This window comes from Lethenteron reissneri, chromosome 32 (genome assembly GCF_015708825.2).
Source record: "Lethenteron reissneri isolate LAM-NWPU_2019-01 chromosome 32, ASM1570882v1, whole genome shotgun sequence".
Taxonomy (NCBI): domain Eukaryota; kingdom Metazoa; phylum Chordata; class Hyperoartia; order Petromyzontiformes; family Petromyzontidae; genus Lethenteron; species Lethenteron reissneri.
In genome coordinates this window covers 857,040-883,426 of record NC_083810.1, presented here as the reverse complement: position 1 = coordinate 883,426, position 26,387 = coordinate 857,040, and the positions used below count along the sequence as shown (strand labels likewise).

The 26,387-nt window shown below is 51.1% G+C and overlaps 1 protein-coding gene across 6 annotated transcripts in view; it reads right to left on the bottom strand.

Moving 5' to 3' along the window:
* Nucleotides 1-26,387, bottom strand: part of HERC2 (HECT and RLD domain containing E3 ubiquitin protein ligase 2) — a 156,604-nt gene that overhangs the window by 123,846 nt on the left and 6,371 nt on the right. For all 6 annotated transcript variants that reach the window (XM_061563689.1, XM_061563691.1, XM_061563692.1 and 3 more), the window contains exons 3-16: nucleotides 16,854-16,971; nucleotides 15,255-15,389; nucleotides 14,357-14,648; nucleotides 13,804-13,904; nucleotides 12,351-12,507; nucleotides 10,915-11,019; nucleotides 10,150-10,324; nucleotides 8,680-8,853; nucleotides 7,778-7,975; nucleotides 6,898-7,052; nucleotides 5,487-5,644; nucleotides 5,166-5,279; nucleotides 3,226-3,477; nucleotides 2,327-2,526 (exon numbers count right to left, since the gene is read on the bottom strand). In XM_061563689.1, the coding sequence (XP_061419673.1) occupies nucleotides 2,327-2,526; nucleotides 3,226-3,477; nucleotides 5,166-5,279; nucleotides 5,487-5,644; nucleotides 6,898-7,052; nucleotides 7,778-7,975; nucleotides 8,680-8,853; nucleotides 10,150-10,324; nucleotides 10,915-11,019; nucleotides 12,351-12,507; nucleotides 13,804-13,904; nucleotides 14,357-14,648; nucleotides 15,255-15,389; nucleotides 16,854-16,971 (2,334 nt within the window). The remainder of the gene's footprint in view (nucleotides 1-2,326; nucleotides 2,527-3,225; nucleotides 3,478-5,165; nucleotides 5,280-5,486; nucleotides 5,645-6,897; nucleotides 7,053-7,777; nucleotides 7,976-8,679; nucleotides 8,854-10,149; nucleotides 10,325-10,914; nucleotides 11,020-12,350; nucleotides 12,508-13,803; nucleotides 13,905-14,356; nucleotides 14,649-15,254; nucleotides 15,390-16,853; nucleotides 16,972-26,387) is intronic.

Sequence of the window (26,387 nt, the reverse complement as noted above, 5' to 3'; positions counted from 1 at the left end):
GGGAGCAGAGGCGGGAGCAGAGGGGGGAGCAGAGGGGGGAGCAGAGGGGGGAGCAGAGGGGGGAGCAGGGTAGAGAGGGGGGGAGCAGGAGGGGGGAGCAGAGGGGGGAGCAGAGGGGGGAGCAGAGGGGGAGAGAGTGGAACTCTCAGGTTTGGAACTGTGAGCCGATACCCCCCCCCACCCCCGATACCCTCCCCCCTCCCCCCCCCCCACCCCCCCACCCCCGATACCCTCCCCCCCCTCCCCCCCCACCCCCGATACCCTCCCCCCCCACCCCCGATACCCTCCCCCCCCCCACCCCCCGATACCCTCCCCCCTCCCCCCCCACCCCCGATACCCTCCCCCCTCCCCCCTCCCCCCCACCCCCGATACCCTCCCCCCCACCCCCGATACCCTCCCCCCTCCCCCTCCCCCCGACCCCCGATACCCTCCCCCCTCCCCCCCACCCCCCCCCACCCCCGATACCCTCCCCCCCCACCCCCCGATACCCTCCCCCCTCCCCCCCACCCCCCCACCCCCGATACCCTCCCCCCCACCCCCGATACCCTCCCCCCTCCCCCCTCCCCCCCACCCCCGATACCCTCACTCCTCCCCCCCCACCCCCTCCCCCCCACCCCCGATGCCCTCCCGCCCACCTCCCGATACCCTCCCCCCTCCCCCCCACCCCCCCACCCCCGATACCCTCCCCCCCACCCCCCCACCCCCGATACCCTCCCCCCTCCCCCCCTCCCCCCCACCCCCGATACCCCCCTCCCCCCCACCCCCGATACCCTCCCCCCTCCCCCCCACCCCCGATACCCTCCCCCCTCCCCCCCACCCCCCCACCCCCGATACCCTCCCCCCCACCCCCCACCCCCGATACCCTCCCCCCTCCCCCCCCACCCCCGATACCCTCCCCCCTCCCCCCCCACCCCCGATACCCTCCCCCCCACCCCCGATACCCTCCCCCCTCCCCCCCACCCCCGATACCCTCCCCCCTCCCCCCTCCCCCCCACCCCCCACCCCCGATACCCTCCCCCCCCACCCCCCGATACCCTCCCCCCTCCCCCCACCCCCCACCCCCGATACCCTCCCCCCCCACCCCCGATACCCTCCCCCCTCCCCCCTCCCCCCCACCCCCGATACCCTCACTCCTCCCCCCCACCCCCGATACCCTCCCCCCCACCCCCGATACCCTCCCCCCCCCCACCCCCGATGCCCTCCCCCCCCACCTCCCGATACCCTCCCCCCTCCCCCCACCCCCCCACCCCCGATACCCTCCCCCCCACCCCCCCACCCCCGATACCCTCCCCCTCCCCCCTCCCCCCCACCCCCGATACCCTCCCCCCTCCCCCCCACCCCCGATACCCTCCCCCCTCCCCCCCACCCCCGATACCCTCCCCCCCCACCCCCCGATACCCTCCCCCTCCCCCCCCACCCCCCTACCCCCGATACCCTCCCCCCCACCCCCCCACCCCCAATACCCTCCCCCCCCCCACCCCGATACCCTCCCCCTCCCCCCCCCACCCCCGATACCCTCCCCCCCCACCCCGATACCCTCCCCCTCCCCCCCCCACCCCCCCACCCCCGATACCCTCCCCCCCCCACCCCGATACCCTCCCCCCCACCCCCGATACCCTCCCCCCCCCACCCCCGATACCCTCCCCCTCCCCCCCACCCCCCCACCCCCGATACCCTCCCCCCCACCCCCCCACCCCCGATACCCTCCCCCCCCACCCCCGATACACTCCCCCCCCCACCCCCGATACCCTCCCCCCCCACCCCCCCACCCCCGATACCCTCCCCCCCCAACCCGATACCCTCCCCCCCACCCCCCCACCCCCGATACCCTCCCCCCCACCCCCGATACCCTCCCCCCCCACCCCCGATACCCTCCCCCTCCCCCCCACCCCCCCACCCCCGATACCCTCACCCCCCACCCCGATACCCTCCCCCCCCCACCCCGATACCTCCCCCCCCACCCCGATACCCTCCCCCCACCCCCGATATACCCTCCCCCCCACCCCCCCACCCCCGATACCCTCCCCCCCACCCCCGATACCCCCCACCCCCGATACCCTCCGATACCCTCCCCCCTCCCCCCCACCCCCGATACCCTCCCCCTCCCCCCCACCCCCCACCCCCGATACCCTCCCCCCCACCCCCCCACCCCCGATACCCTCCCCCCTCCCCCCCACCCCCCACCCCCGATACCCTCCCCCCCACCCCCCCACCCCCGATACCCTCTCCCCCCACCCCCCCACCCCCGATACCCTCCCCCCTCCCTCCCACCCCCGATACCCTCCCCCCCCCACCGATCCCTCCACCCAAACGTTCTCCACCCCACCTGCGCCGGGCCGCACGCGATGCCAACGACGCGGTGGCGATCCGTGTCGGGCAGCGCGAGCATCGTCGGCAGAGGCTTGCTGCTGAGCGCCGTGTCGAAGTGCTGCGACTGCTCATTGCTGCCCCAGCTGTAGACGAGGCCCTCCTCCGTGAGCGCCAAGCAGTGCGTGCTGCCCACGGCCACATCCAGTACCTTCTCACCTGCGCCAACAGTGGAAACCATTCGCATCGTTTCTCGCAGACGACTAGACAGCGAGCTCTCAATCATTACATTCATCTCTGTCTCACTCTCCTCCGGCGGCAGTATCCACACATTATCGTCCGCACCCCCATCGTCCGCACCCCCATCGTCCGCACCCCCATCATCGTTACTGCCATCAGGAGCAGTAGCAGAAATTTAGTTTATATGGTTCAGTGGCTAATTAAGCATCATATTGAATATACTCAATCAGCTTTAGAGATGTTGGCTGTACAAGCCTGTGATCCAGTTCCCTTCAACTTGTATAATAAACTAAACTCATCACCAATTGGTTGAAAACATCTTAAAATAAAAATCCAATGCTGGACCCTCCTGGGTAAATAAATTATGTTATAATAAAAATAGCAATCAATGTAAATAAATAAATACTACCTCATGAAAGTAAGAATGCGACTCTGCATGTTGAAATCGAGCTGAGTGACACTGGGACGACCAAGCCTCAGACCTTAGCCTAAATAATAAACGTGTTTATAGTTGGTTGCTCTTCCCCCGCACCTCGAATTAGCGCAGTTGACTAAGTACGGTGCGAAAGAAGTTCAACATACATGTGCATGCGTAGAATTCACCTGGATAATCCCTACCGTCAGCACCCCTCCATACTTAAGGGTGCCCAGGGGCACGAAGCGACGCCCCCCGCGTACCTTGCAGCGCCTCGAGCAGGCGTGGGAAGCGCACGTGCTCCTCGGTGCCATGGCCCAGCCGCTTGCGCTCGCCCTTGCCCCACGTGTAGACGCAGCCGTCGCGCGTCAGCGCCACCGAGAACTGGGAGCCGCACCATACACGCGCCACGCCCACGCCCTGCAGCTTGTCCACGGCCTTGGGCGTCTTGCAGCCGTCGCTGCCGCCGCGCCCCAACTTCCCGTAGTCTCCGTCGCCCCACGACCACACTTGGCCTGCAGGAAGGTGGGGGTGGGGGAGCCGCCAGCGACGACCAAAGTCGACACATTTGTTTAACCTGGCACGACGCACGGCTCTAAGGCGACACTGCCATTTGTAATACAGGCAGTCCCTGGACTTACCAACACCCGACTTACAAACATCTGTTCTAACAAATGAGCTTCCATAAGATAATTATTTTGAACCATCTGACTTGCGAAGGTGAACTCGCATTTGCGAACCGAACCACGAAACTATTTGATTTGGCAAATGCTCAACGTTTTTTCTTATTTATGAGTTTAACAATGTTTCCCTTTTTGTTGCACCATAACACATTTATAACACTCACCATACGTGCACTTAAATGCAGTATATTATTGTGTTCGACTTACAAAAATGTCTCAGGAATGGTACCTGGTCGTAAGTTAGGGACTGCCCGTAGCTATTTTTGTTTAAGGCCATGTAATGAGCTTGCAATTTTTTTTAGGTCACCCTCCGCCACCCTACCTAAATTTGGTCGTGCAAATTTTTTTACAACAGGAGGGCTGAGAGAATAATTATTGGCACATTAAGCGCTTAACTTAAGACAATGGGTGTATTTTAACAGCATCATACTGCGTGCCGTCTGCTTCAGTGGACATTAAAACCCTCGTGACGTTATGCAAAACAGAGCAGGCCATTTAGCGCCGGCATCATGACCCATATTTGCCACACATTGAAAAAAGCTGACATTTACTTGGTAGCAATCATCACCCTCACAGTGCTAATACTTAGCAGAATCCTCCTGAAAAAAAAAGATCCTTGAGACTCGGTGAGGCTTCCCTGCATAAACAAGCGTAGCGATGAATGCGTCTGTAGTGACTGTACTTGTCACTGTGTGGTGCCGGGACTTGCGAAGTCACGGCCGGTAATGTTGTCATTGCGGGCAGCCCGGGTTGCGGGCTGCAGTACCAACACTAGCGGTGGTTGGGTGAGCGCTGGTTAGCGCGGAGGCACAGCGAGCAGCGTGCGGTGCCGGCTCCCAGTGAGGTAGTGAGAACGAGCGTCAGCGAGCCAGGGTTACCCTGGGGCATGACGCTCTGGCTGTGACCTGTTGTCACGTGACCAGACGATACTGGAGAGGGGCCACCGGTGGAGGGGGACCGAGGGGCGGTCACATGGTTCCGGAGAGCTCTCGGGAACATTCGAGAGGGAGCTCGAGAAGCCTGGAAGGTGGGCGGGGCTAGGGGCGGGGCTGAGGGTGGAGCCAGCCCCAGCCCGGGGGCATGTAACTAGAGCTCCGTGAGGAGCTCGGGGTTCTTCACGTGTTGGTGTTCGAAGATCCACGTCGGGGAGAAGCCTCTCGCCACGCGGTCAGGGACCCAGCTTGTGGTCCGGACCGGGATAGCGAACCCTGCTTAGTTCTGCCATAGCGTGGTTAGATGGGCATTCGAGACCCGAGCATAGGTTGTGTTATGTTACGTATGAATAAATAGTGTTACTCCCAAGATAATGTCTGCGACTCAGTTGGACTCACTACACGTCTGTCAAACACGCACCGTTGAGACCGACTCCCTCCTCTTTCCCCTTTCCTTCCCCGAAGAAAAGGGATCTGACGCACGTACCACATAACGCTAAGGTCCTACACGTCCACGTTGGTTGTCTGCGCCCCCCCCCCCCCCGTGGTTGGATCAATAAAAGTAATTTACAACAAGAAAACACACACCGTTATCCGTAACGGCTAGGGTCTGTGCGTCTTTGGTGCCACAGGCCACGTCGATAACCTTCAGCCCAGCCAGGGCAGCCACCAGTGTGGGGGTGCTCTGGTCCTCGCTGGTGCCTGCACACACACACACAACAGAGATACCCCAGGTAGTCTTTAACAGACCATTGGGCAAAGACGGCAACAAACGGCACCATCGAAGTTCGCTACGAATGAGAGCGCAACGCGGTTCTCAGATCGAGCGATGTTGTTCGCGCTTGGAAAAGGGGGCAGCAGTGGCGCAGTGCGAAGGAAGAAGGGGAGAGGAGAGAGCGGCGAGGTCACCGTGGCCCAGGCGGCCGTAGTTGCCACGCCCCCACGTGTAGAGCTCCCCGTCGGCGGTGATGGCCGCGCTGTATGTGCTCCCGCAGAACACGGACACCACTTGCTTTCCGGCCGGACGGCCCGACAGCGCCGCCACCATCTTGGGCTCGTCCACCGCACTGCCGCGGCACCCGCACACACAAGACAAAGATCCTTCGTGTAGCCTCAACAAACTTTTGGGCCAAGTGCTATTAGCGAGCACCTATGAAGGCCGGCAACGGTACACGCCCGGTCGCCTGTCTCCCAAGTGGTGATTGTTTACACACTTATTTGAGGCCGAGTCGACTTAGATGAGGCCTAGGATTGGTTCAGATAATCATCACTGGTGTTGGCCGTGAGTGCGAATCAAACTCGGATCGCCAGGTTCGTAGCGTAGCGTGCGCTAGCCACTGCACTACCGCTCTCCATCACACACAAAGACAAAGTTCCCCCATATAGCCTACACACTGCGTGCACACACATTCGCACACACACAACCCAGCACAAACGCAACCCCGGTTAACCAGCACATGTCCGGTGATAATCCAGAATTGTAGAGGTAGCAGCGAGAGTTGGTGGATCATCGCACAGAGAAGGCAGTAGTACAGCAAGTGGACTAATAGCCATCTATTCCCATCTCTACGGAGATAGAGCGTTGCTCCCTCGCGCAAGGCATGGGGTTTCTCAGGGTGCTCCGGTTTCCTCCAACTTGTATAATAAACACAACTCGTCACCAAATGGATGAAATATCCTAAAATAAAAACCCAATGGGGAACCCTTCTGAAAAGAGTCCTACGGCTGAGTGTGGCTCTCCTAGATAAAGAAGTCAACTATTAGAATACAAAAAAATTCATTAATTGATAATACTCGGTGCAAGTAAGAATGCGACTCTGCGTTGAGATCGAGCTCGGTGACACTGGTCGACCAGGCCTCAGGCATTAGCACAAACTACGGGAGACCTGCGACTCGACTAAAGAGAACCTCACGACTGCTGGACTCCTCGGTGTCAATTCGGACCAAGGTAGGCTTGCCGAGACGATACTGTAATTTATTTACATCAACAACAGCAGGTGCCTCTCAGCATTAAGCAGCAGCGACATCATTCTAGCACCGACGCCAGGCTTGGCACACTGCAAGGGTGGTGAAGGCCTTTTGGCTACAGCGCACGTAAAGCCGAGGTGATGAGAGCTGAAGCGATGGAGCTGGGCACCGCTCCAAGTTGCTACAGTTATGGCTGCTTAACGTACCAGCCGCTGTGAGTCACTTCTCTGCCCACTACCGAGGAGCGACACTCCCTGGTGCGAGGCAGCGGGAAGTCCGCCCCGGCTGCGGTGCGCACAACAAAGACGAAGATCCCTCCCTGTAGTGCCACCGCACGGACCGAGGGGCTCACCAGGGGTCCCCGTGGCCAAGGCAGCCACTCTCCCCACAGCCCCACGACCAGACGTCCCCGTCGGCGGAGAGGGCCAGGAAGTGCTTGCCCTGTGGGTGCGTGGCCACCTTCACCACCACGTGCTCCGCCAGTGCCTCCAGCAGCTGCGGCGGTTGCTGCGTACGCGCACGCAGGAGGCACCGAGAGTGAAGGTACGCGGGCGAGGCGGCACGCGCGTCGCGGTAGCGGCACCGCCAGAAACGGAGCGACTTCACGACGTGGCAGACTTTGGTAAACGAGTGGCCTCCACTAGAGCCAGGTGTACGAAGTCAAACTCGGTCAGCAAAGTTACGTAAACAGTGGTCTCATTTCACCCATTTTACAGCCATGGGTGAATCAAATGCAGGTCACCCTGCAGCTAGCCATTCATGACATGCATGTAGATGGGAGTGGTCATATTTGATTTTTGGTGAAGAATCTGCAGGGTGAATAGGGCCCGACCTTGGTTATTCCTCGTGCAATGTTTTTATTCTCTAGCTATTGCCACAAGGTGGCAGTAGACGCATCCTGTGTGTGCTGTGGGTGTGGCCCACAAACAACAGCGATATTCGCCCGTGTGAACTCGTCAACTCATATCGGGGCCCAGCCACAATGACGAAGGCATCATTGCCGGTTCCCGGGAACCAGCTGTGAATCGGTTAAGAGCTGTGAGGACAACTTCATTGTTTTAATTCATCAAACATATTCCAACTGCTTCATAGGAATCGCCACCACAGGTGGTAGAAATGCCCCGCGGACGTTCTTATAGCCAGCAGTCAGATCGAGGGTGGGTGGCAAAAGAAGCATTCAGAAAAAGATGAAAGAGTTGTTGACAAGAACGGTGAGGTAGCGGGCGCAGTACCTCGCCGTGGTAGGGCTGCACGTAGACCCTGCCGTCCTTGGAGAGCGCCAGGAGACACTTCTCGGAGCAAGCGATGTGCTCCAGGCCCAGCTCTGAGAGAGCCTCCACCTGCATGGGGCCGTTAACCAGGGGCAGCGTCTGACCGCCCCAGTCCAGGAGACCCCAGGCCTGGACGAGCTGGGAAAAGCGGCCGCCCCCCTGCAGGGCACCGCGTGAGGGAGGGCGATCAGAACAACCCAGCACGCGGCACTTGGCAAAAAACGAGTCAGGCCTTATGCTTGCATGTTTCAGGTTTCACGGTGATTTTGTTTAACCAGGTGAGAACTAAAGAGACGAGGATGGACCTCTCGTTTGCGAGAGGGGTCACCAAAAATGACTAAAAGATAGGATAACAAGTACGACAATGAAGCCAAATAGCAATTAGACCCAAAACAACCGCGCTTTACTCCTCTATCTCTCAAGAAATCTTGGCCGATGGCTCCAACACTACAGTTTGCACGAATAAACCTTTAAAATTTTATCCTGGAGGGCCAAGCATGCGTTATCTCAAAGTAAAAACTAAACTATTTTTATTTTACCAGATAGGGCCCACTGAGCTATACATCTCTTCTTCAGAAGTGACTTGGCCACATGATAGTTCAACGCTGCGGCTTATTATGTAGAAATGTATAGCAGTATCCAAATACTTTCAACGCATGATTCTAAATGCGGATAGAAAAATCGGAGGACTCGGAAAAAAATCCACATGACCACAGAGAGACATGCAAACTCCAAATATACAGGCGTCAGGGTTGGGATCAGAACCCACGACCTCCTGTATACAAGGCGAAGTAGTTAACATCTCCTAGCCACCAAAATGGTACACGGCCATGAATTGGAGGGCGAGGGAGGAGGAGCCTCACCGGTTGTGAGGACAGCGCGTTGCAGGGTGGCGGCAGGCACGGCGCCGCCAGTCGGTCCAGGTGAGCCATGATCACCACGGCCGTCTGCCGCAGGTCGATCTCTACCTCATTGTCCTGGGGCAGCACCAGGTAGCGAAGGAAGCTCTCATTGGGGCCCAGCGGACTCACCAGCACCTGTGCCCCACAAAGACAAAGATTCCCCCCGTATAGCCTTAACAGACTTTTGGGGCAAGTGCTGTTCGCAACTAGCACCTATGAAGGCCGGCACTGTGCACGAGGGGATGTGTGGCCAGCACCACACCCAACAATCTTTGCCTCCCCGGCGGCGATGTTTTTACACACCGCAGCAGGTAAACATTTGAGGCCGAGTTGACCCAGGACTGGTTCAGATAATTGTCACTGGTGTTGGCCGTGAGCAGGAATTGAACTTGAAACGCCGGTTCGTAGAGTTGCGCGCTAACCACGATACCACCATTCCCTTGCGCGCACACACACGGCACCAGGCCACATGATTTCCAGCCGCAGTGAGAATGGACCCTGCCCCCTCTGGTTCTCCAAGCCACAAAAATCGTACTGCCAATGAGCAATCCCTCCCGTGGCCGTGTCGGCAGGGCTGCCACCGTTCCCACAAAACAAAATTCAGACATATTTCTCAGTCAGCCTAGGTCTATCAAAACTGTGCAGTCGGCTGCAATAAACTTCAACAACACAATACCGGTAACAGGTCTCAGTAGAAATCGATCCTTGCCACCCAAACGCAGAAGAAAATAAAGCCTTTCCAAAACATTGCAGGACTCAACCGCACGCCGGGCAGCACGCAAGACGAGCGGAACCATCATCCCGAATAATCCCCTCGTCGCAGATTCCACCACCACCATCCAGCCACGGGGGGGCTCACGGCCCCCTTGCAAGCCGTGGGCTGCCTTGCATAGAACTCGACCTGGCCGCGGCAAACGCAATCACCCTTCCACAAACTATCACCCAAATGTGACTGCGGCACAAGAGTGGAACAGATCATGAGTCTATGGGTCTCTATGTAAGTCTATGAGCCTCTACTTGAGTTTATGAGTCTCTGTATGGGTCTCTGTGTGAGTATGTGGGTCTATGTGAATTTTTGGGTCTCGCTGCGAGTCTATGGGTCTCTGTATGTATAGGTCTCTGTATGGATGTCTATGTAAGTCTGTGGTTCCCTGTGCCAACTGACAGTGTTCTCCGAGGGCACGCGTGTGATACACGCATTGTCTCTTGAAGCCAGCAGCTAGACTTACAACTCAGACGTTGATTGATAGTTGTTACTTAATTAAATTCCTATCCATAGTGAATGAAAACGGATGCCAACTTCCAGACTGTCCGGGCCAAACCAGGACAGGTGGAAAACCTAAAGGCGCGAGAGTCGCCGGCTGGTTACCCCTCTCCAGAAATCGCTGTGCTCCCTTTTGCAACCTGCCGGTACGGGAGGCGGGTGCTTGCCTGTGGCTCGTCCTGCTTGGAGGCGGCAGGCTCCTTGCCAGCCTGGATGTGGTGCAGCCGGCGCAGCAGAGGCAGCAGGGGCGCGCTGGTGCCCTCGGACGAGCGCTCGTTATCCGCCTCTCTCGTGCCACTGTCCCAAAGCTGCAGCAGCAGCTGCACGGCCGACAGCATCTGGCTGCACAAACCGAGTGGAGGAGCAGAAAGCCGGGCCATCAGCGCACAGAGGGGGAAAACCCGAGAAGAAAAACCTGAAGTCACGGGCGGCAAAAGGTAACAGCAGTCTCGGAAAGAAACAGAACCTGTCTAGATCGACAAGAAGGCAGGCCTTCATTCAGCAGCAGATTGATCATGGCTAGGATGACACTGACCAACAAACATACATGACCAACAAACATTCCAACCCACTCGTATACTATCATTGGTCGAGGTTGAATGATGATACAGCACTTATGAATTTCACCCCAGTCGCTCGCTCACTGGTGGTCAGTCAAATCTATATTACTCCTCCAGCGCTACTACCATGGCCACTGTTCCCGTGAACTTCACTCGCCGATTCCTCCACCCATGTTGGCGACTTGGTCTACCAGACACCTGCCCACCTACCCACTCACCAACTCACCATAATGCAGGTCACAACACTTCTCATTCCACTTTTTTCCCCTCACACCGCTCGGCTTATGAATTCCATCACAGACTCTTTTCCAAGTTCTTGCAATGACCAAGCTCGATAAAAATAAACACGTTAACTCGTTGGCCGGGCAGTACCTGAGCGTTCCTCTCTGCACCGCGAGCTCGAGCAGCAATGCCAGGGCCAGGTGCTGGTCCTGAGGGGGGATCCCGCCAGGGCCCTTGGCGGCTCCATGCACGTCGCTGCACGACAGGGGGCACACGCGTGTCACCAAACTCCGCGTCAGTCTCGCGCCGGCAAAAAACACACCCACTCGGCGAAGGGATGCAGACTGGCAAACAAGACCGGCATAAACGGTGGAGTCGACACAGACCAAGCTGGACAGACATATGTACGTGTTGAACTTATTTTGCACCGTACGTAGCAAACCGTGCTAATCGGAGGTGGGCAACCAACATTGGAGGGCATGGGGTTGAGAGAGGTGGAAGCTCTCCGAACTGCAGGAGATCGGAGCAGATGGACGCGGTCAACTGGCCTGCAACTCTCACGGTTCCAGGTGGCAACCCTACGTGACCCGGAAAGTCCGAGAATCGGCATCTATGCTCAAGTGGCTGGCATTTCTTAGTTCCGAGAACTGGTAGTATCGTGTTGAACTATACTAAAAAAACTAAACTATTTTTTATTTTACCAGGTAAGCCCGACTAAGCTATATAGCTCTTTTTCAGAAGCATCCTGGCCATAAACGATAGCCCAACGGAGTGGCTTATCAAGTGGACATTTACAGCAGCCAAATACTCTAAAGACGTGTTTCTAAATGTGGAGGGAAAAACCGGACGACAAGAGAAAAATCCACGCGACTACGGGGAGAACATGCAAACTCCAAATATACAGGTGTCAGGGTCGGATCGAACCCCCAACCTCCTGTATACCAGACGAGGTCGTGAACATCTCGCCACCGTGACACCCCTAAAGAACAGGATACCGCACAGAAGGCTGTGAAGTTTTGCAATTAGGTTACAACTGTAGTAGGTCAAAGCATGGTATAAGAAAAGTTCTCAATCACACCTCACCATGCATATTGTAATTATGTTTTTTTTTTTTTACATGGCAGCCTGTGTAAATGGGATAAATGAAAAAAATGGGGAAAAGAACACAAAATACATAACGTGAAACAATCTCTAAAACAAAATCACAAACTTGTAAAGTTTTTCGTTATAATTAAGAGGCACGAGAAAATGCAGACGAGCGTAACCAGGCGGTGAGTTGGCACCAACGTCACCCAAGACATTTCCAGCGAAATCACAAGAGCCTTTATACACGTGGGAGAAAACCAGAGCACCCGGAGAACATCCGGATGTAAAGATGTTAATCCACTTTCTCTCCTGCCGACGCTTGCGGCAGGTAGGGAGGTTCACAACAGCTGTGCGATCGACCAACCCCCGACGCCTCCACGGTTCCGGATGACGGGCCTGCGTGCAGCACGGCCACCAGGACCGGCGAGGAAAACGTGAAGCGAGGTGGAGGTGGGGGTGGGAGTGAGGGTGGCGGGGTGGGGGGGTCCCCCGGCACGCACCCAGTGACGACGGAGCGCAGAAACTTGGTGGCTCGCTCCACCACCTCCAGCCACACGGCGGAGACGCTGGTCTCGTCGAAGAGCGTGCCCTCGGGCAAGGCCTGCAGTGCATCCAGCGACTCCTGCAGCAGCTCGCTGCACAGGTCCGCATCTTCGCCTGCACTCGAAAAGACAACAGACTTGTTGGGGCAAGTGCTGTTAGAGAGCAGCAAGCTATGAAGGCCGGTACGGCACTCAAGGTGGAGGGTGGCCAGCACCACACCCGGCCACCTTTGTCTCCCGAGTGACTATGTATATACATCGCACCAGGATCTCATTTGAAGTTTAAATCGACCCAGGGGAGGCCCAAGACTGGTTCAGGTAATCGTCACTGGTGCTGGTGGCCGTGAGCATGAGATAGGAAATCCTCGACCAATGGGCCGGCATTGAATATTGTCCTTAAATCTTTGTATTAATACTGTGACTGTAAGACTGTGCAACTAAAATAATATATATAGTTATATCCTACATATTCTTGGATATGGGTTAAAAATATCTGTAGCTATTTCAGTAAAAGTCAGTCGGGAGAAAGGAGGGGGGATCAGTCGTACATTGCATAGCACCCCTGTTGAAATAGGTCGTCAGCTGCTGGGTTACGAGATGTTATTGGCATTAGCACTCCAAACAAAACATGGAGAGCCATTCAACGCAAGAAGAATACAGGTCTAACATCGAGCTTTTTGAGCAAGTTCAAATAACCGACATAAAACCATTCCACAGCATTCTGTGTCAACTCCTGAAGTTGAGAACATCATGGTTTATGGAGCCTGTTCATGAGGTCATGGTGGAATGTGTACAATACGGGCACAGATAAGGATTTCAGCAGTGGAAAGTCAAAATAACATCTAAAATGGGTTAATTATAAATTTGTATTGCTAAACACCGCTTAAATATAGCAGCCACGGGGCAAAATTGACCACAGATTTCCTGACAAATGACAGCCTTCCATCTAACCCAAGGTTTCGTAAGATGTACGCCCACCTGCGTTTACAGCCCAAGCGGCGGACAAGGCCAACAACTTTCCTGCGTTCACTCTCAAGTCACAAATTCTGCCTTTGGTCCTGATAATGGAGGCACTGCCACGCAGCCAAATGCCACTGGAGCTGAAGCAACGTTTCTGGATTAGCTTTGCACCGCGAGCAGTGTGTGGCCGCTGCTGGAAATGGTAAATATTTCCTCACAGAAGGAATAAACTATTGAATACAGTTCTTTGGGGAAACGAGAGCAAAGGCTGAGACAATTTATTTTGTACAACGCTGACCTGCCTTTAAATATAATCCAAGCCGTATCTGGCAGTGACAACAAAATCAAGCTAGACTTGATCGTACACAAATAACGAAAACAAACAACCAATGACGGACAAACACCTGGCGTGTGCACGTTCACGCATGGACACGGAGGGGAGGTTACGAACCCGAACGCCAGGCTCTGCGCAAGAAGGCAAAGGCGAATGAGAGGGCAGCTCGAGAGCCCACGCGAGCCAGCCCCTCGACGCCCTTCCCCACTGCCCGCATGCTGGAAAACAACAACAAAAACAAGGGACAAAGCTCCCCAATATCGCCTCGTGTCCCTCACCCTTTCCCCTTTTGTACAGACACTGGGAGACGTAATTGTACATCGTTGCAATTCTGGATAATCACCCGACGAAACGTCACGGTACTCTAATTGTAAACGTTGTGGGTTTACTCTCCAACAACACCGGTGTGCTGAAGTAGTAACTAATTGGCACGTTATGTTTACGCAACAAACCTTACTAAGTGGCTGTGTCAGATGGTGGCGGGTTTAATGACACATTTATAGTCACGCGATTTAACCCAACAAAAATCTCTATTATGGATAATATTGGTCAGCGAAAGCCTACGTGTCAAAACGCATGTAGGCGACGTCAACATCTCAAGCGGATCGTACGAACTGATCTCTACGCAGGAGAGCCTGTGCGAAGGCCGCAAGTTAACCTTGGGCCTCACCCGCACTTGTCGGTCACCGCGGTGGAAACAGCGGCAGCGGCCGCAACAGAGCCCGTGCCGCCGCCGTTCGGGGTGGTGGCGGAGGGGGCGGTGGCGCTGGGCGTGCCCGCGCCGTCGGCGGGCGAGGCGGGTGACGGCGGCAGGCTGCGGCCCAGCGCCAGCAGGTAGCGCTCCAGAATGAGCAGCCGCTGGCGGAGACGGGCAGCCGACAGCGTGCTGGAGGCAGCCTGTGCCGCCATATCCTGTTGCTCGCTCACGAGCACTTGCAGGCACTCGCGCAGCTCGCTCATGTCTGCAGCAGGGGGAGTGAGAGGGGGAAGAGAGAGACACACAGACCGCTCTTCTAGCCGACCGGCGCTCGAAGGCTCGACAACTGGCGGTCGAGACTAATGAAGGAGCACCAGCAATCAGAGGGCACAAAATACTAAATGGAGAACCCTCTGCCCTTATCTCTGTAAGAATGCAAGCTCATTATATAGTTGTATATTATTAGCACATTATATTTATTATATATTAAGCAGAATTCCATTCTGTGTCTTAATTATTTAGTTTCAGTTCATCAGCTTTTTTCTTTGCAGACTAATATTATCAAACAGGATGTGTGTAAACAAATCAAGTCTGTACCAGTATTGACCTTCTGGGTCTCATCAGGCAGTCAGGTTTGTTGAAGCCAATAGGCTGATGGATAAAAATTATTGTATTTGTACGTGGAGAAACTGAACTTTGTCCTCGTATATGAAATGTACCCACAATGCTCCACGGCAATGCATAACGCAGTCTGCCTCGTGTGCACCTACAATTTTTCTTATGAGGGACTGTGGTTTAAATCCGGGGACACTATGTGTACCGTGCCCATCGGTCGCTTTACGAGCAGGGAGCACGGGGGCCGTGAACGCACCGGGCTGCTTCCCCCACACCCACGAGTCCATGATGGCGCGGGCCTGGCGCGGCGGGGCCTGCAGCTCATCCTCCTCCTTCTCGCGCTCGTTGGCCTCCTCCTTCCTGGAGCTCGACTGCGACTCCCGGCTTTCATCTGCCCATGTGCACACTCTCGTCATGATGGCGATGACGACAGCGACAATGATCATCATAACGAGAATGATTTTGACAGAGCCGCCCTCCTCTACGCCGGGCCCCTCGGACCACGTTACACGTGACGAGGGGACTTGCGTGGCATCTCATTCCAAGTATTTGGAAGGGCGACGGGTAGCCATCCTTGCTACCCCTGTGGGCACAAGGTGACTCACTACCTGTCCTGAAATCCAGCCATTAAACTGCCAGTACGTGGTGATGTTGCTGTGTACAACCCCAATTGAGAAATTTGCGGGTAATGCCATGCCCTGGTTAACGCGCAGAATGCGTTCCTGAAAATCAGAACGCAAATCGAAAGGACTTAAATCGAAGCAAAGAGATGGGGCGATGAATCGTAACATGGTACAGTACATAAATAGAGGATGCTCAGTGACCAATTGCACATCTGTACTGTGCAACAATCGGTGTAAAAAGCGTATATTATTGATATTTTAAGATATCCATTACACTATATGTATTATTAGTTGTTTATCATTAAAAAAAGTGTAATCTTGTATAAAAAAATTGTTGCCATAAATAGGGTATGTGAGGAACAAAATATGAATAGAGTACGGGTACACGTATGAAAGACTAAAGTCAATCAGGGAGACTCAAGCTTGGGCACCATCTGGCTCCTCAAATGTTGCCAGGCAGCGAGAGCCATTTGGGTCTTCATGGTAAAGTTTGCAAATCTCGATTAGCTTATGGCAAGGTACCACAACGCAAAACGGGACTGTAAATCAATAAGTTGAGTAAGTTACAGTGAAAGTACGTAAAACGGGAGGGCGTACATCGGGGTATTCCTGTAAATTTTCGAATTTGGCAAACTTGGACATAATGATGCAGGCCACACGATGGACTTCTCATTTTGAAGGACATCACAGGATCTCTACCGTCCACTGTGAGGCAGATGGCACGCAGTTTATGGTTATTACACCCGCAGTATTAACCAGGGTGGCCTGCAGGATTCGAACGGCAGGGCTCTGGAAGAGGCAGTGAACGCGCTACCGCTGGGCGACTCCTGTGTCAAGGTGCAACAAGCACGATGAGGAGTTGTGCAGAGAAACCATCAGCAAGAAGAAATAGAGATTGGGTGCCATGGTTGCGAGATGTTAACTACCTCGCCTGGTATGCATGAGGTCATGAGTTCGATCCAGACCCTGAAAGCCTGTATATTTGGAGTGTGCATATTCTCCCCGTGGTCCCGTCGATTTTTCTTCGGGTCTTCCGATTATTCCCTCCACGTTTAGAAACATGCGTTTAGAGACTTTAGATGCTATACATTTCCACGTGATAAGTAATTTCGTTGAACTATCATTTGTGATGGACAGGTCACATCTGAAAAGAGCTACATAGCTCAGTGGGCATTACCTGGTAAAATAAAATAGTACAGCATAGAGTTGCGTGAACGCATAACGCACGCTACCTTTGGGACTCGCCGCTTCGTTGGAATTCTGGGGTCCATCGCAGTACACGAAGGACACCTCACCATCCTTCACCATCTCGTTCCACAGAGTGCACAGCCCATCTCGGCTGAAGATCAGCTGCAACCAAGAAATGTGTTTTTTTTGGTCAAAATTACCCCAAAGTTTGGGTGTGCGCCTCACAGTCTGAAGCATCTAAATATCCAGAGAGCGCAGTCAATGTAGAGCAATATCAAACAAAGCAGAATCCCTCTTCCTCTTAGTATCTTTCACATGACGGTCAATGGTACAGTGTATAATAACAAATAGTATAAAATTTATATGCTTAATACAATGTACAAAGTAATATATAGTATCGTAATTGTATAGTCAATATACAGCAGTGTGATATACATTAGGGTGGGTAGAATAATACATAGTGCAATATTACAATGTATAAGGTTTATAGCAATACAGTATATAATTTAATGTTGGGTTTGTCTATGGCAGTATATAATACGGTGTAGACTCGTGTGATGTAAGAGAATAAAGTTTAGATGGAAGCATATTATATATTTTTTACGACGTAGAATTGTAATGTATTACTTACTGTTAGTAACTCAGCTTATTGTAGAGTATATTTAGTATACTGATGATACTATGTAGTTTATACTTTAGTTGTTTACGTGGTGGTTTTAGTTACTGCAGCTACATACTATTAACACTCCTTCCCTTTATTAATGCTACCCCTATCCCCTCCCTTTGATGTTGCTAATCCTGCATAATGCACGGGCATAAGTAGTACTAATCACATACCTGCATTTCCCATATCCCCTCCCTTTGATGTTGCTAATCCTGCATAATGCACGGGCATAAGTAGTACTAATCACATACCTGCATTTCCCATATCCCCTCCCTTTGATGTTGCTAATCCTGCATAATGCACGGGCATAAGTAGTACTATTCACATACCTGCATTTCCCATATCCCCTCCCTTTGATGTTGCTAATCCTGCATAATGCACGGGCATAAGTAGTACTAATCACATACCTGCATTTCCCATATCCCTTCCCTTTGATGCTGCTAATCCTGCATAATGCACGGGCATGAGTAATACTAATCACATACCTGCATTTCCCATAAATATGCTAAATGCCTCTTGATATGCATATTCTTTTGTCAAGGCGCTCTTTTTCCCCCTTCCAACCCAGCTTATATATATGCTCCAAGCACGTGTGCTGTTTCATTCAGACGCTGTCGCCTCGACAGACCTGGTTTTCACCTGAGGACGGCTGCTTGCGTTGTGGCCGAAACGTCGTGAGAATTATTTTATTATGTTTTATTTTTATTATTTTATTACTTCCCTTCTACGTGACTTTACCGAAAGAACCAGGAAGACAGAATCACCAAGTGAACATATTGGCAGTACACCTTTGGTGTACATATTCTTTGGTTCTTTCGGTAAAATCACGTAGCTAGAAAAAGAAAAATTATAATACCAAAAAGTAAAAAAAACGAATGTAGACTGTCGCCTGGTTATTAAGTTTGGTGAGTGTACTGGCAGTCTATAATGTAGATTACATTATAAGTACACTCACTCCAATTAAGAACCAGACTACAGTCTATATTAGTGTATACATTTTATTTTATTAACTTTTTTTTCTCTAAAATTTCTATCTACGTGACTTTACCGAAAGAACCAAAAAATATGAATTCTTGCAGTCACGAAAGTTTTAAGTTAAAATTTAACCTTTGGTGTTGTGTGGTATATAACAAAAATCACATTTTTCTAAATATTTATTTTCCCGCGATTCGAAACCCTGGTCAAAAAATATTGCAGCGTGCTTCAAAATCAGTTCTCGTGATGTCGAAGCAGTCGACATCACGAGATGTAGCTGAACACGAAGTTTCAGTCTGTTGCCGTATAGCAGCACCCAGCTTGATGACGATTGTCTGCTCCCTGTTCCAAAAGCAGATTTGACTCCTCGTGCTCTAGACTTGGTCGGACGGTTCCTCGATTCATTTCCAGAATAATTTCTTGGCGGACGGTGGCATAAAAAGATTACGACTCGTGGTGTCGCCACACATTCAAATGGGAAAGCAGCTGCTGAATCAAAGGTAACTTCAGATTGAGAGTTTGCAGCTCACTCAAAGGCAACAGGGACATCGTCAGAATGTTTTATGAGAACCGGTGTGTAATGCTGCACCGGTGTACCACCAATACATCCAAATGCAGAGATGGAAAAAAAGACGAATTAAAATTAAAACCAAGCGAACAAGATTATAATTTAGGCGCAGTTATATTTAGAATGCGAATTAAAAACAAGTATTTACATTAATTCCATAAGTGAACGGTTTGTAAATGCCAAGAGGATTCAATATTATTCCACGAGCACAAGGCATTACACAGCCTCCACATGAGGCGACCTTTCTCGAAAGAAAACTCACAAATGCAGAGGCGCACGCCTTGCCTCACAAGGCTTGCAAGGCTCATATACAACACTAGCTTTACTACCCGGCTTCGCCCGGGTCTTGGATTCAGCACGCCCGGCCGCCTTTGTCTTCCCAGTGGCGATGTTCACACACCACACCAGTTACTCGTTTCAGGCTGAGTCGCCCTAGGGGAGGCCCAGGAGCGGTAAAAATAATGCTCACCGGTGGTGGCCATGAGCGGGAATCGAATTTGGGTCGCCGGGTTCCGCTCCCCCCCCACACACACATACGCGCACGCATCCATAGATACACATACACACGCTTGCAGCAGACACACACAACTTTCAGGGTGCGTACGGCAGTAAACGACTGAAATAATAAAGCAATGCTTTGCGAACAACGCCTTAGAACTGGAAGACATTTTTATGGCACTGTAGCCACGCCGCGGAGGGTTGGTGGGGGGTGGTGAGATGAGCAGGCACACTGCGTTACGCTTCCACATGCGCGGCTGACATGACAGAGATGTGACGTGACAGCTCACTTGCCGTGCAAAATATATGCATTATTGCGCTCCCCCCACCCCAAATAAAAATAAAAAGTCTCTTTTTACAATTTTAGCATGGTGTACACTTATTAAGGTACCCACATGGCAAATTTGAAGTGTGTTGCATGTGGGGAAGTACGTTAAACATTTTTAACAGACACACATTCACAAATTTCCTTTTTATCTATATAGATAACCCTGAGAGTCATGCGGCTCTTGACTGTGGTACAACCGCAACTAATAAAAAAAGAACACGAAACATCTTAAAGTGATTACACGCAAGAGAAAATTGGAGGAAAAAACGGCAGTCTTCCAGAAAAAAACTGCGTATTTCAACGCTGTGTGCAAAAATCCCAGTGGGATGCAAGTCAAAGAATAACAACCATAAGACAATTTAGATGAAAGTGATGAGGCTAAGTCTGTACTACAACAAACAAACATGGCTAATCCAACTGTCTAATCGCTATAATTTTATTATGTACCGACCCTATAATAGTAATTGCACACATTGTGGTGGGGGGGGAGTGAAGCGGACGTGAAACTTTGATGAATTTACCTCAGAGTTGCGTGGTGGGTGTGCACCGTGCAGAGCCTCCGGCCTCGCCTGATTTTCCCACCCGGCTGACGTTGGGTACGGGTGGCGTTCCCCCCCCCCCCCGCGCTACAATAATACTGTGTAATCGCTATAATTTTATAATCAACCGAGCCTATAATAGTAATTGCACACATTGTGGTGGGGGGGGAGTGAAGAGGACGTGAAACTTTGCTGAATTAACGTCAGAGTCGCGTGTTAATGTGTGCGCCTATTTTTAACGGGAATAAAAAATATGGCGTCCACCCGGCTGCTGGGAAGGCGTGGCTACCCGTTGGCAGGGGCAACCGCCGTCCAATGAAAGCGGCAAAGGCGTGGCTACCCGTTGGCAGGGGCAACCGCCGTCCAATGAAACTGCAGCCCGTGGCTAAGGCGTCGCTACCCGTTGGCAGGGGCAACCGCCGTCCAATGAAAGCGGCGAAGGCGTCGCTAGCCGTTGCCAGGGGCAACCGGCGTCCAATGAAAGTGCGTATGGTCCGGGGACACACACACACACACAGACAGACAGACAGATTCGCGATTTTATATATATAGATTAATGCGGTGGCGATTTATTTGCAAGCAGCACTGATGACACCCTTCGACGACTGCAGATGATGTGCTGCTGACAGTGGGAGGAGACCGGTCTTGCTAAAGCAATCGCAGTGAACACAACAGCTCTTATTGATTTACAATCGACCCTAAGCGCGCGATTTAAAACCAGTAGCAAAATATGCGTGGCCATAATTTAGTTAACCCTGCCTTGTTATACAACAATATTAATATATCTTACTACAGGCCGATGCTCCGGGCAGTTAGGGACGGTGTAGTGGGAGTTTGTACACTGGGGCCTGGAGAAAACTTGGATAGTTTCGGAAACTTGAAAAATTTGGTTTAAAAATTAACACGCAAGCAGTTTGCCATTAGATTTAACGACACACAAATATGTGCTCTCAGCCTTATGCACACCACCATCTCAAAACAACTGCATGTGTGGCCATTTTGTCATTTTAGAGACAAGCCAAAGAATGGAGAAAGTTTCGACGTGTACAAAACAAATCCTGCAAACCTAAACACGGGTACAAAATATTTACATGTATTAAAATAATAAAATGTTACTGCAGAACTCTATTATGAGATGGACCATGCCAATTATTTCACTGAAAACAATGTATGCAAATGCTATGCTCATGCTACATCTAGGCGAATGGAGCGAATAATACTGCACACACAAGGTAGAATAAACCGCAAACGATACAAGCGAGATGGTAAACTCGAGACAAATATTAATTCTGTTCGAGTCAAATCACAACACCGACAATGAGGGGTGAATTGCAAGATGCCGACTAAAAATGAACAATAGTTCATAATAGTTCATAATAGTTCAAATCGCGCCCGACTTATATTAATAGCCTTAGCAACCACACAAACAGCAACCAGCGAAGAGACGTGATGGCTCATCCATCGTCTATGCCAAGGACGTAACATTATAGTTGCACGAAGGAATATGTTATTATGTAAGTGTAAATTTAGGTATTTGTACCTTGTTATGAATTTCAAAGAGAGCACATACTTAAATCCAAACATGTATTCATATGGCATGTATTAGTTGGCTGGACAAACATACAATGCATCCAGATACTGTCTGCTTATAATCTCCACAACAACCCCAATGAAATATTCTGTGCCGAGTATTACATAGTTTTTCACCAACTAGGACCCATATTTAACAAAGAGGATCTTGGCCTATAAACATCTGGCAGTTCACCAGCATCGGTTCTAGCAAACCAGACTGCTGATGAGACGTTGAATGTCAAAATCGGTCCAGACTTTGCTTGTGTTGAACCAATGCTGCTGACATTAAGCCCTCAGAAGGCCATGTGGCAAAATGCATGCGTAAAAAAAACACACACACTCGTATTTTCACGTGGATGGACAGATATGTGAAGGAGTATTGTCTGTTTATTTATTTTGATTCCAAATGAACAGGTTTGTGAATCTCCATGGACTATAAATAAGTGAAAAAAATAAGAAAAAGTATTCGTAAAAAAAATCATGGACCAAGCCTTATTAACTCATCTCGCTATCATATCAATAGAGCAGCATAGAGTTGCACGATCCACCCACTTTGAGAAAATCTTAGACCGATGGGGCCAGCATGAAAGCAAGATGCGTGATCACTTAATTGCGAGTATTGACACCTTTCAATATTTGTCACTGAGAGACTGTCTTCCTCTAAACCAGTAGTTCTTAACCTGGAGTGCACGTACCCCCTGGGGGTACAAGACATGCCAGATTTTTTTAGAAGGTAAATCATCAAAAACACAAATTAAGCACGGGCATGTAAGTACAACTACTTTGTTTCATCAAACCCTGTGTATTTATTCACATTATAAAAACATTTACGATTGAGAACCAAAACAGGTGCAGACTGCAGTAAAGGCTAAGAACTACCGATCTAAATCCAATATACGGTGCAACTCAAATAATATATATAGTTATAGCCGACATTATTGTTTACGGGTTTAAAACATCCGTAACTATTTGAGTAAAAGTCAGTCGGGAGAAAGGAGGGGGGCCCACAGTCGTATCTTGCATAGCCCCCCTGTTGAAATAGGTAGTTGTGCCTCTGGCTGCCGGGTTATGAGATGTTATTGGCATGAACACGCCAAACAAAACATGGAGCTCCATTCAACGCATGATGAATACAGGTCTAATGTCGAGCCTTTTGAGCGAGTTAAAATTACCGACATAAAACCTAGCCACAGTATTCTGTAAACTCCTGAAGTTGGGGAAAATGGTGCTTTATGGCGCCTGTGAAAACATCGTTCATGAGGCCATGGTGGAATGTGTACAAGACAGGCACGGATAAGGATTTCAGCAGTCAAAAGTCAACATCATCTGTAAAATGGGTTAAATATAAATAGTTATTGCTAAACATCGCCTACATATAGCAGCCACGGGGCCAATTTGAACACAGATTTCCTGGAATGACAGCCTTCCATATAACCCTAGGTTTCGTAAGACGCACGCCCATATGCATTTACAGCCCAAGCGGCGGGCAAGGCCGACAACTTTCCTTCGGTCACTCTCAATTCACAAATTCTGCCCTCGGTCCTGAGAACGGAAGCATCATGTGACCTGTGGTGCCACACAACCAAACGCCGCAGATGCTGAAGAAAATCAGTGTGTGGCCTCTGTTGGTAATAGTAAACAAACATCGACTGCACTTTAACTAATAATAGGGGTTTTCCCCTTTTTTCTGGTAACAAAACTGAAACCTTGTTACAAGGAATCATGTGTGCATTAACGACAATACTTGTGGTTAAAATGCAAACAAAAAACACTGATAATATATGCATTGTCCTTGAAACTGATTGGTCCCACACATGAGACGACTTTCTTTTGAGCCTCGTCTCAATTGGTGCTTGACCACAAGTACTGTGGTTAATGCACACATGATTCCTTGTAAAAAGGTTACAGTTTTGTTGCCAGTAAAAAAGGGGAAAAACCCTATTATATTTTGGTACTGGCAAAGGAGGTCTAATGATGCACTTTAACTGTTGCAAAGCATTCCTTATCAACAACTGGTGCACACAGTGGTACCACTCATGCTGGTGCAACCCAAGCGAATGATGGTTTGGTTCGGGTTATTGATTACAGCTACAATGGACCATTGTCTGGTGGCAAACAACAATGTACACGACACAAATGTATGACCTGTGAAAACAATGTTACCAAAGGTTATAATGATTCAAATTACAGAACAAATTTTCAAAGCTGCATATCGACAGACTTTCATTGTAATATCCTCCATCATGTCAAAATGAGCAATGTTGCAGAATGGCAACATTCAATACTTTTCAATGACCTGTATTTAACCGAAGTGGAGCACGCCAGGATGATCTCTTTGCTAACGAGACCTTGCTATGAATAAAGAGAGCAAGCGCAAGTTGGACGGAACTTGATAACCAAAGGCACCACACCACTGTACCTAAAGATTAAAGTTTCCAATCGATGTGTACGATAAGCTAGACGCATGTCTCAGAGATAATAAGCATGGCAATATTCGATTACTTTCACGGCACAAAATTTAACCAAGGTAGAGCCTTGGTTCTGCACGTGCAACTGTTTGGAATTACACCGAGATACAGCAAGCGGAGAGCGTGGATAAGAGACGTACATCACGTTTACTTATGCAGAAAAGGGGGGGTTGGGAATGACGTCACTGGATGTAATCTCACAGCCGGTACCCGTAAAAGACAGGCCGCATCGCTAAACTGAGATGGTGTTGTGGGAGGGTGACATGCACCGTCAGCGGACAGCAAATCGCATCAACATCGTGCTGCACGGCAAACCCGCAGCTGACCGTGCCGGGTACTGGGCAGCGTGTGTGCGGCGAACACGTGCCACTGCAACAGACGGCTCTCGCTTGTGCACGTCTGTGTATTTTGCAATAGGCTACACAGCTCGGCACATTGTGCAACTATGTGCAATACACTAGGGCTGCACGGTTTGTGTACAGAATTAGACTGAGATATGAAGGGCGGCAGCGCGTTCGCCGAGGTTCGCGTCAAGCTGTGCATCCGATACGTTAAACAATAACGTACTCATCTTCTTGGTTCTTTCGGTAAAGTCACGTAGAAGGGAAGTAATAAAATAATAAAAATAAAACATAATAAAATAATTCTCTCGACGTTTCAGCCACAACGCAAGCAGCCGTCCTCAGGTGAAAACCAGGTCTACTTCCCTTCTACGCGACTTTACCGAAAGAACCAAGAAGATGAATCCCTGCAGTCACGAAAGCTTTAAATCGAAAAATAACGTACTCCGTTGCACGTGCAGACGATACGTTAAACAATGACGTACTCAGTTGCACGTGCGTACATGCTGTAAAACCTGCACCCCTAAGCAGACTGCATTAGGATACTCGTGTGCGAGTTGCTTCATATAATATTAATAACAATAGTAAGTTTTATTTTCTGTATATAGCGCCATTCATGCAAATTGTATCTCACAATCCCGGCGGAAACGCAGTCAAGCCGGAAGGCAGTCAGATAGGGAGCCGGTGCCAACAATTCCCAAGCTCTGCAAGCCCTCTACATAGTCAGATGTTTTAAACCGAGTAACAAGCGTTTACACGCGATGTACTCCGATGCTGCATTCGGCTGCACATCTGGGTCATTCGCCCACTGCCTGCGCTGCCCAAATGCACGTGCGCCATACTCCCCCGAGCAATGTACACAGCATGTGCAGTGATCGGATCTGCACTCACGCACAGGCGGCGCACTGGAGTGTGTGTGTGTGTATGTGTGTGGGAGTCAGAGCCTTTCCCTGTACACCTTGGGGTGCGACAGGGATGTCCTCTGGCTCCCACATTATTTAACATCTATTTTAACCACGTAGTTCGTGAAGCCTTCAATAGCTGTACCGGGGGAATCTACATTTGATACAGATATAATGGGAGGCTGATCGATGCCCAGGGTGCGATCAAGGGATGGCTCCCTATTGGTCAACCACGTTATGTATGCCGATGATTTAGTAATAGCTGCTCATTCAGAGGAGGAGTTGGAGACGCTGCTGCTGAGACTGGAGCAGTGCCACTAAGAGGTGGGGCCTTACCATCAGCCCCACCAAAACTAAGCACCTGCCTGGGTATTTTGTACCATTGAACACTCCACCCCCACAACTCCTAATCGGTGATGGGGCAGTAGTGGAGAGAGTGGAGAATTTCCCATACCTGGGCAGTGTGCTTATGACCGGCTCCAATTTAACAGCAGAGGTCTCACTCCGAATCAGTCGAGCGGCAATATCTTTTCATCGGTTGCGTAATGTTGTGTGGAAGCTACCTGGTCTGTCGCTCCGCACGAAGCTTCAAGTCTTCTCGACCACGGTCATTCCCTCTCTTCTCTACGCTTGCGAAACGTGGACCCCCCTAGTGGAGCATCTTCGCCGGTTGGAAACATTTAGGCTGGCCTGCCTACGATCCATCCTGGGTTTAACCAGGCT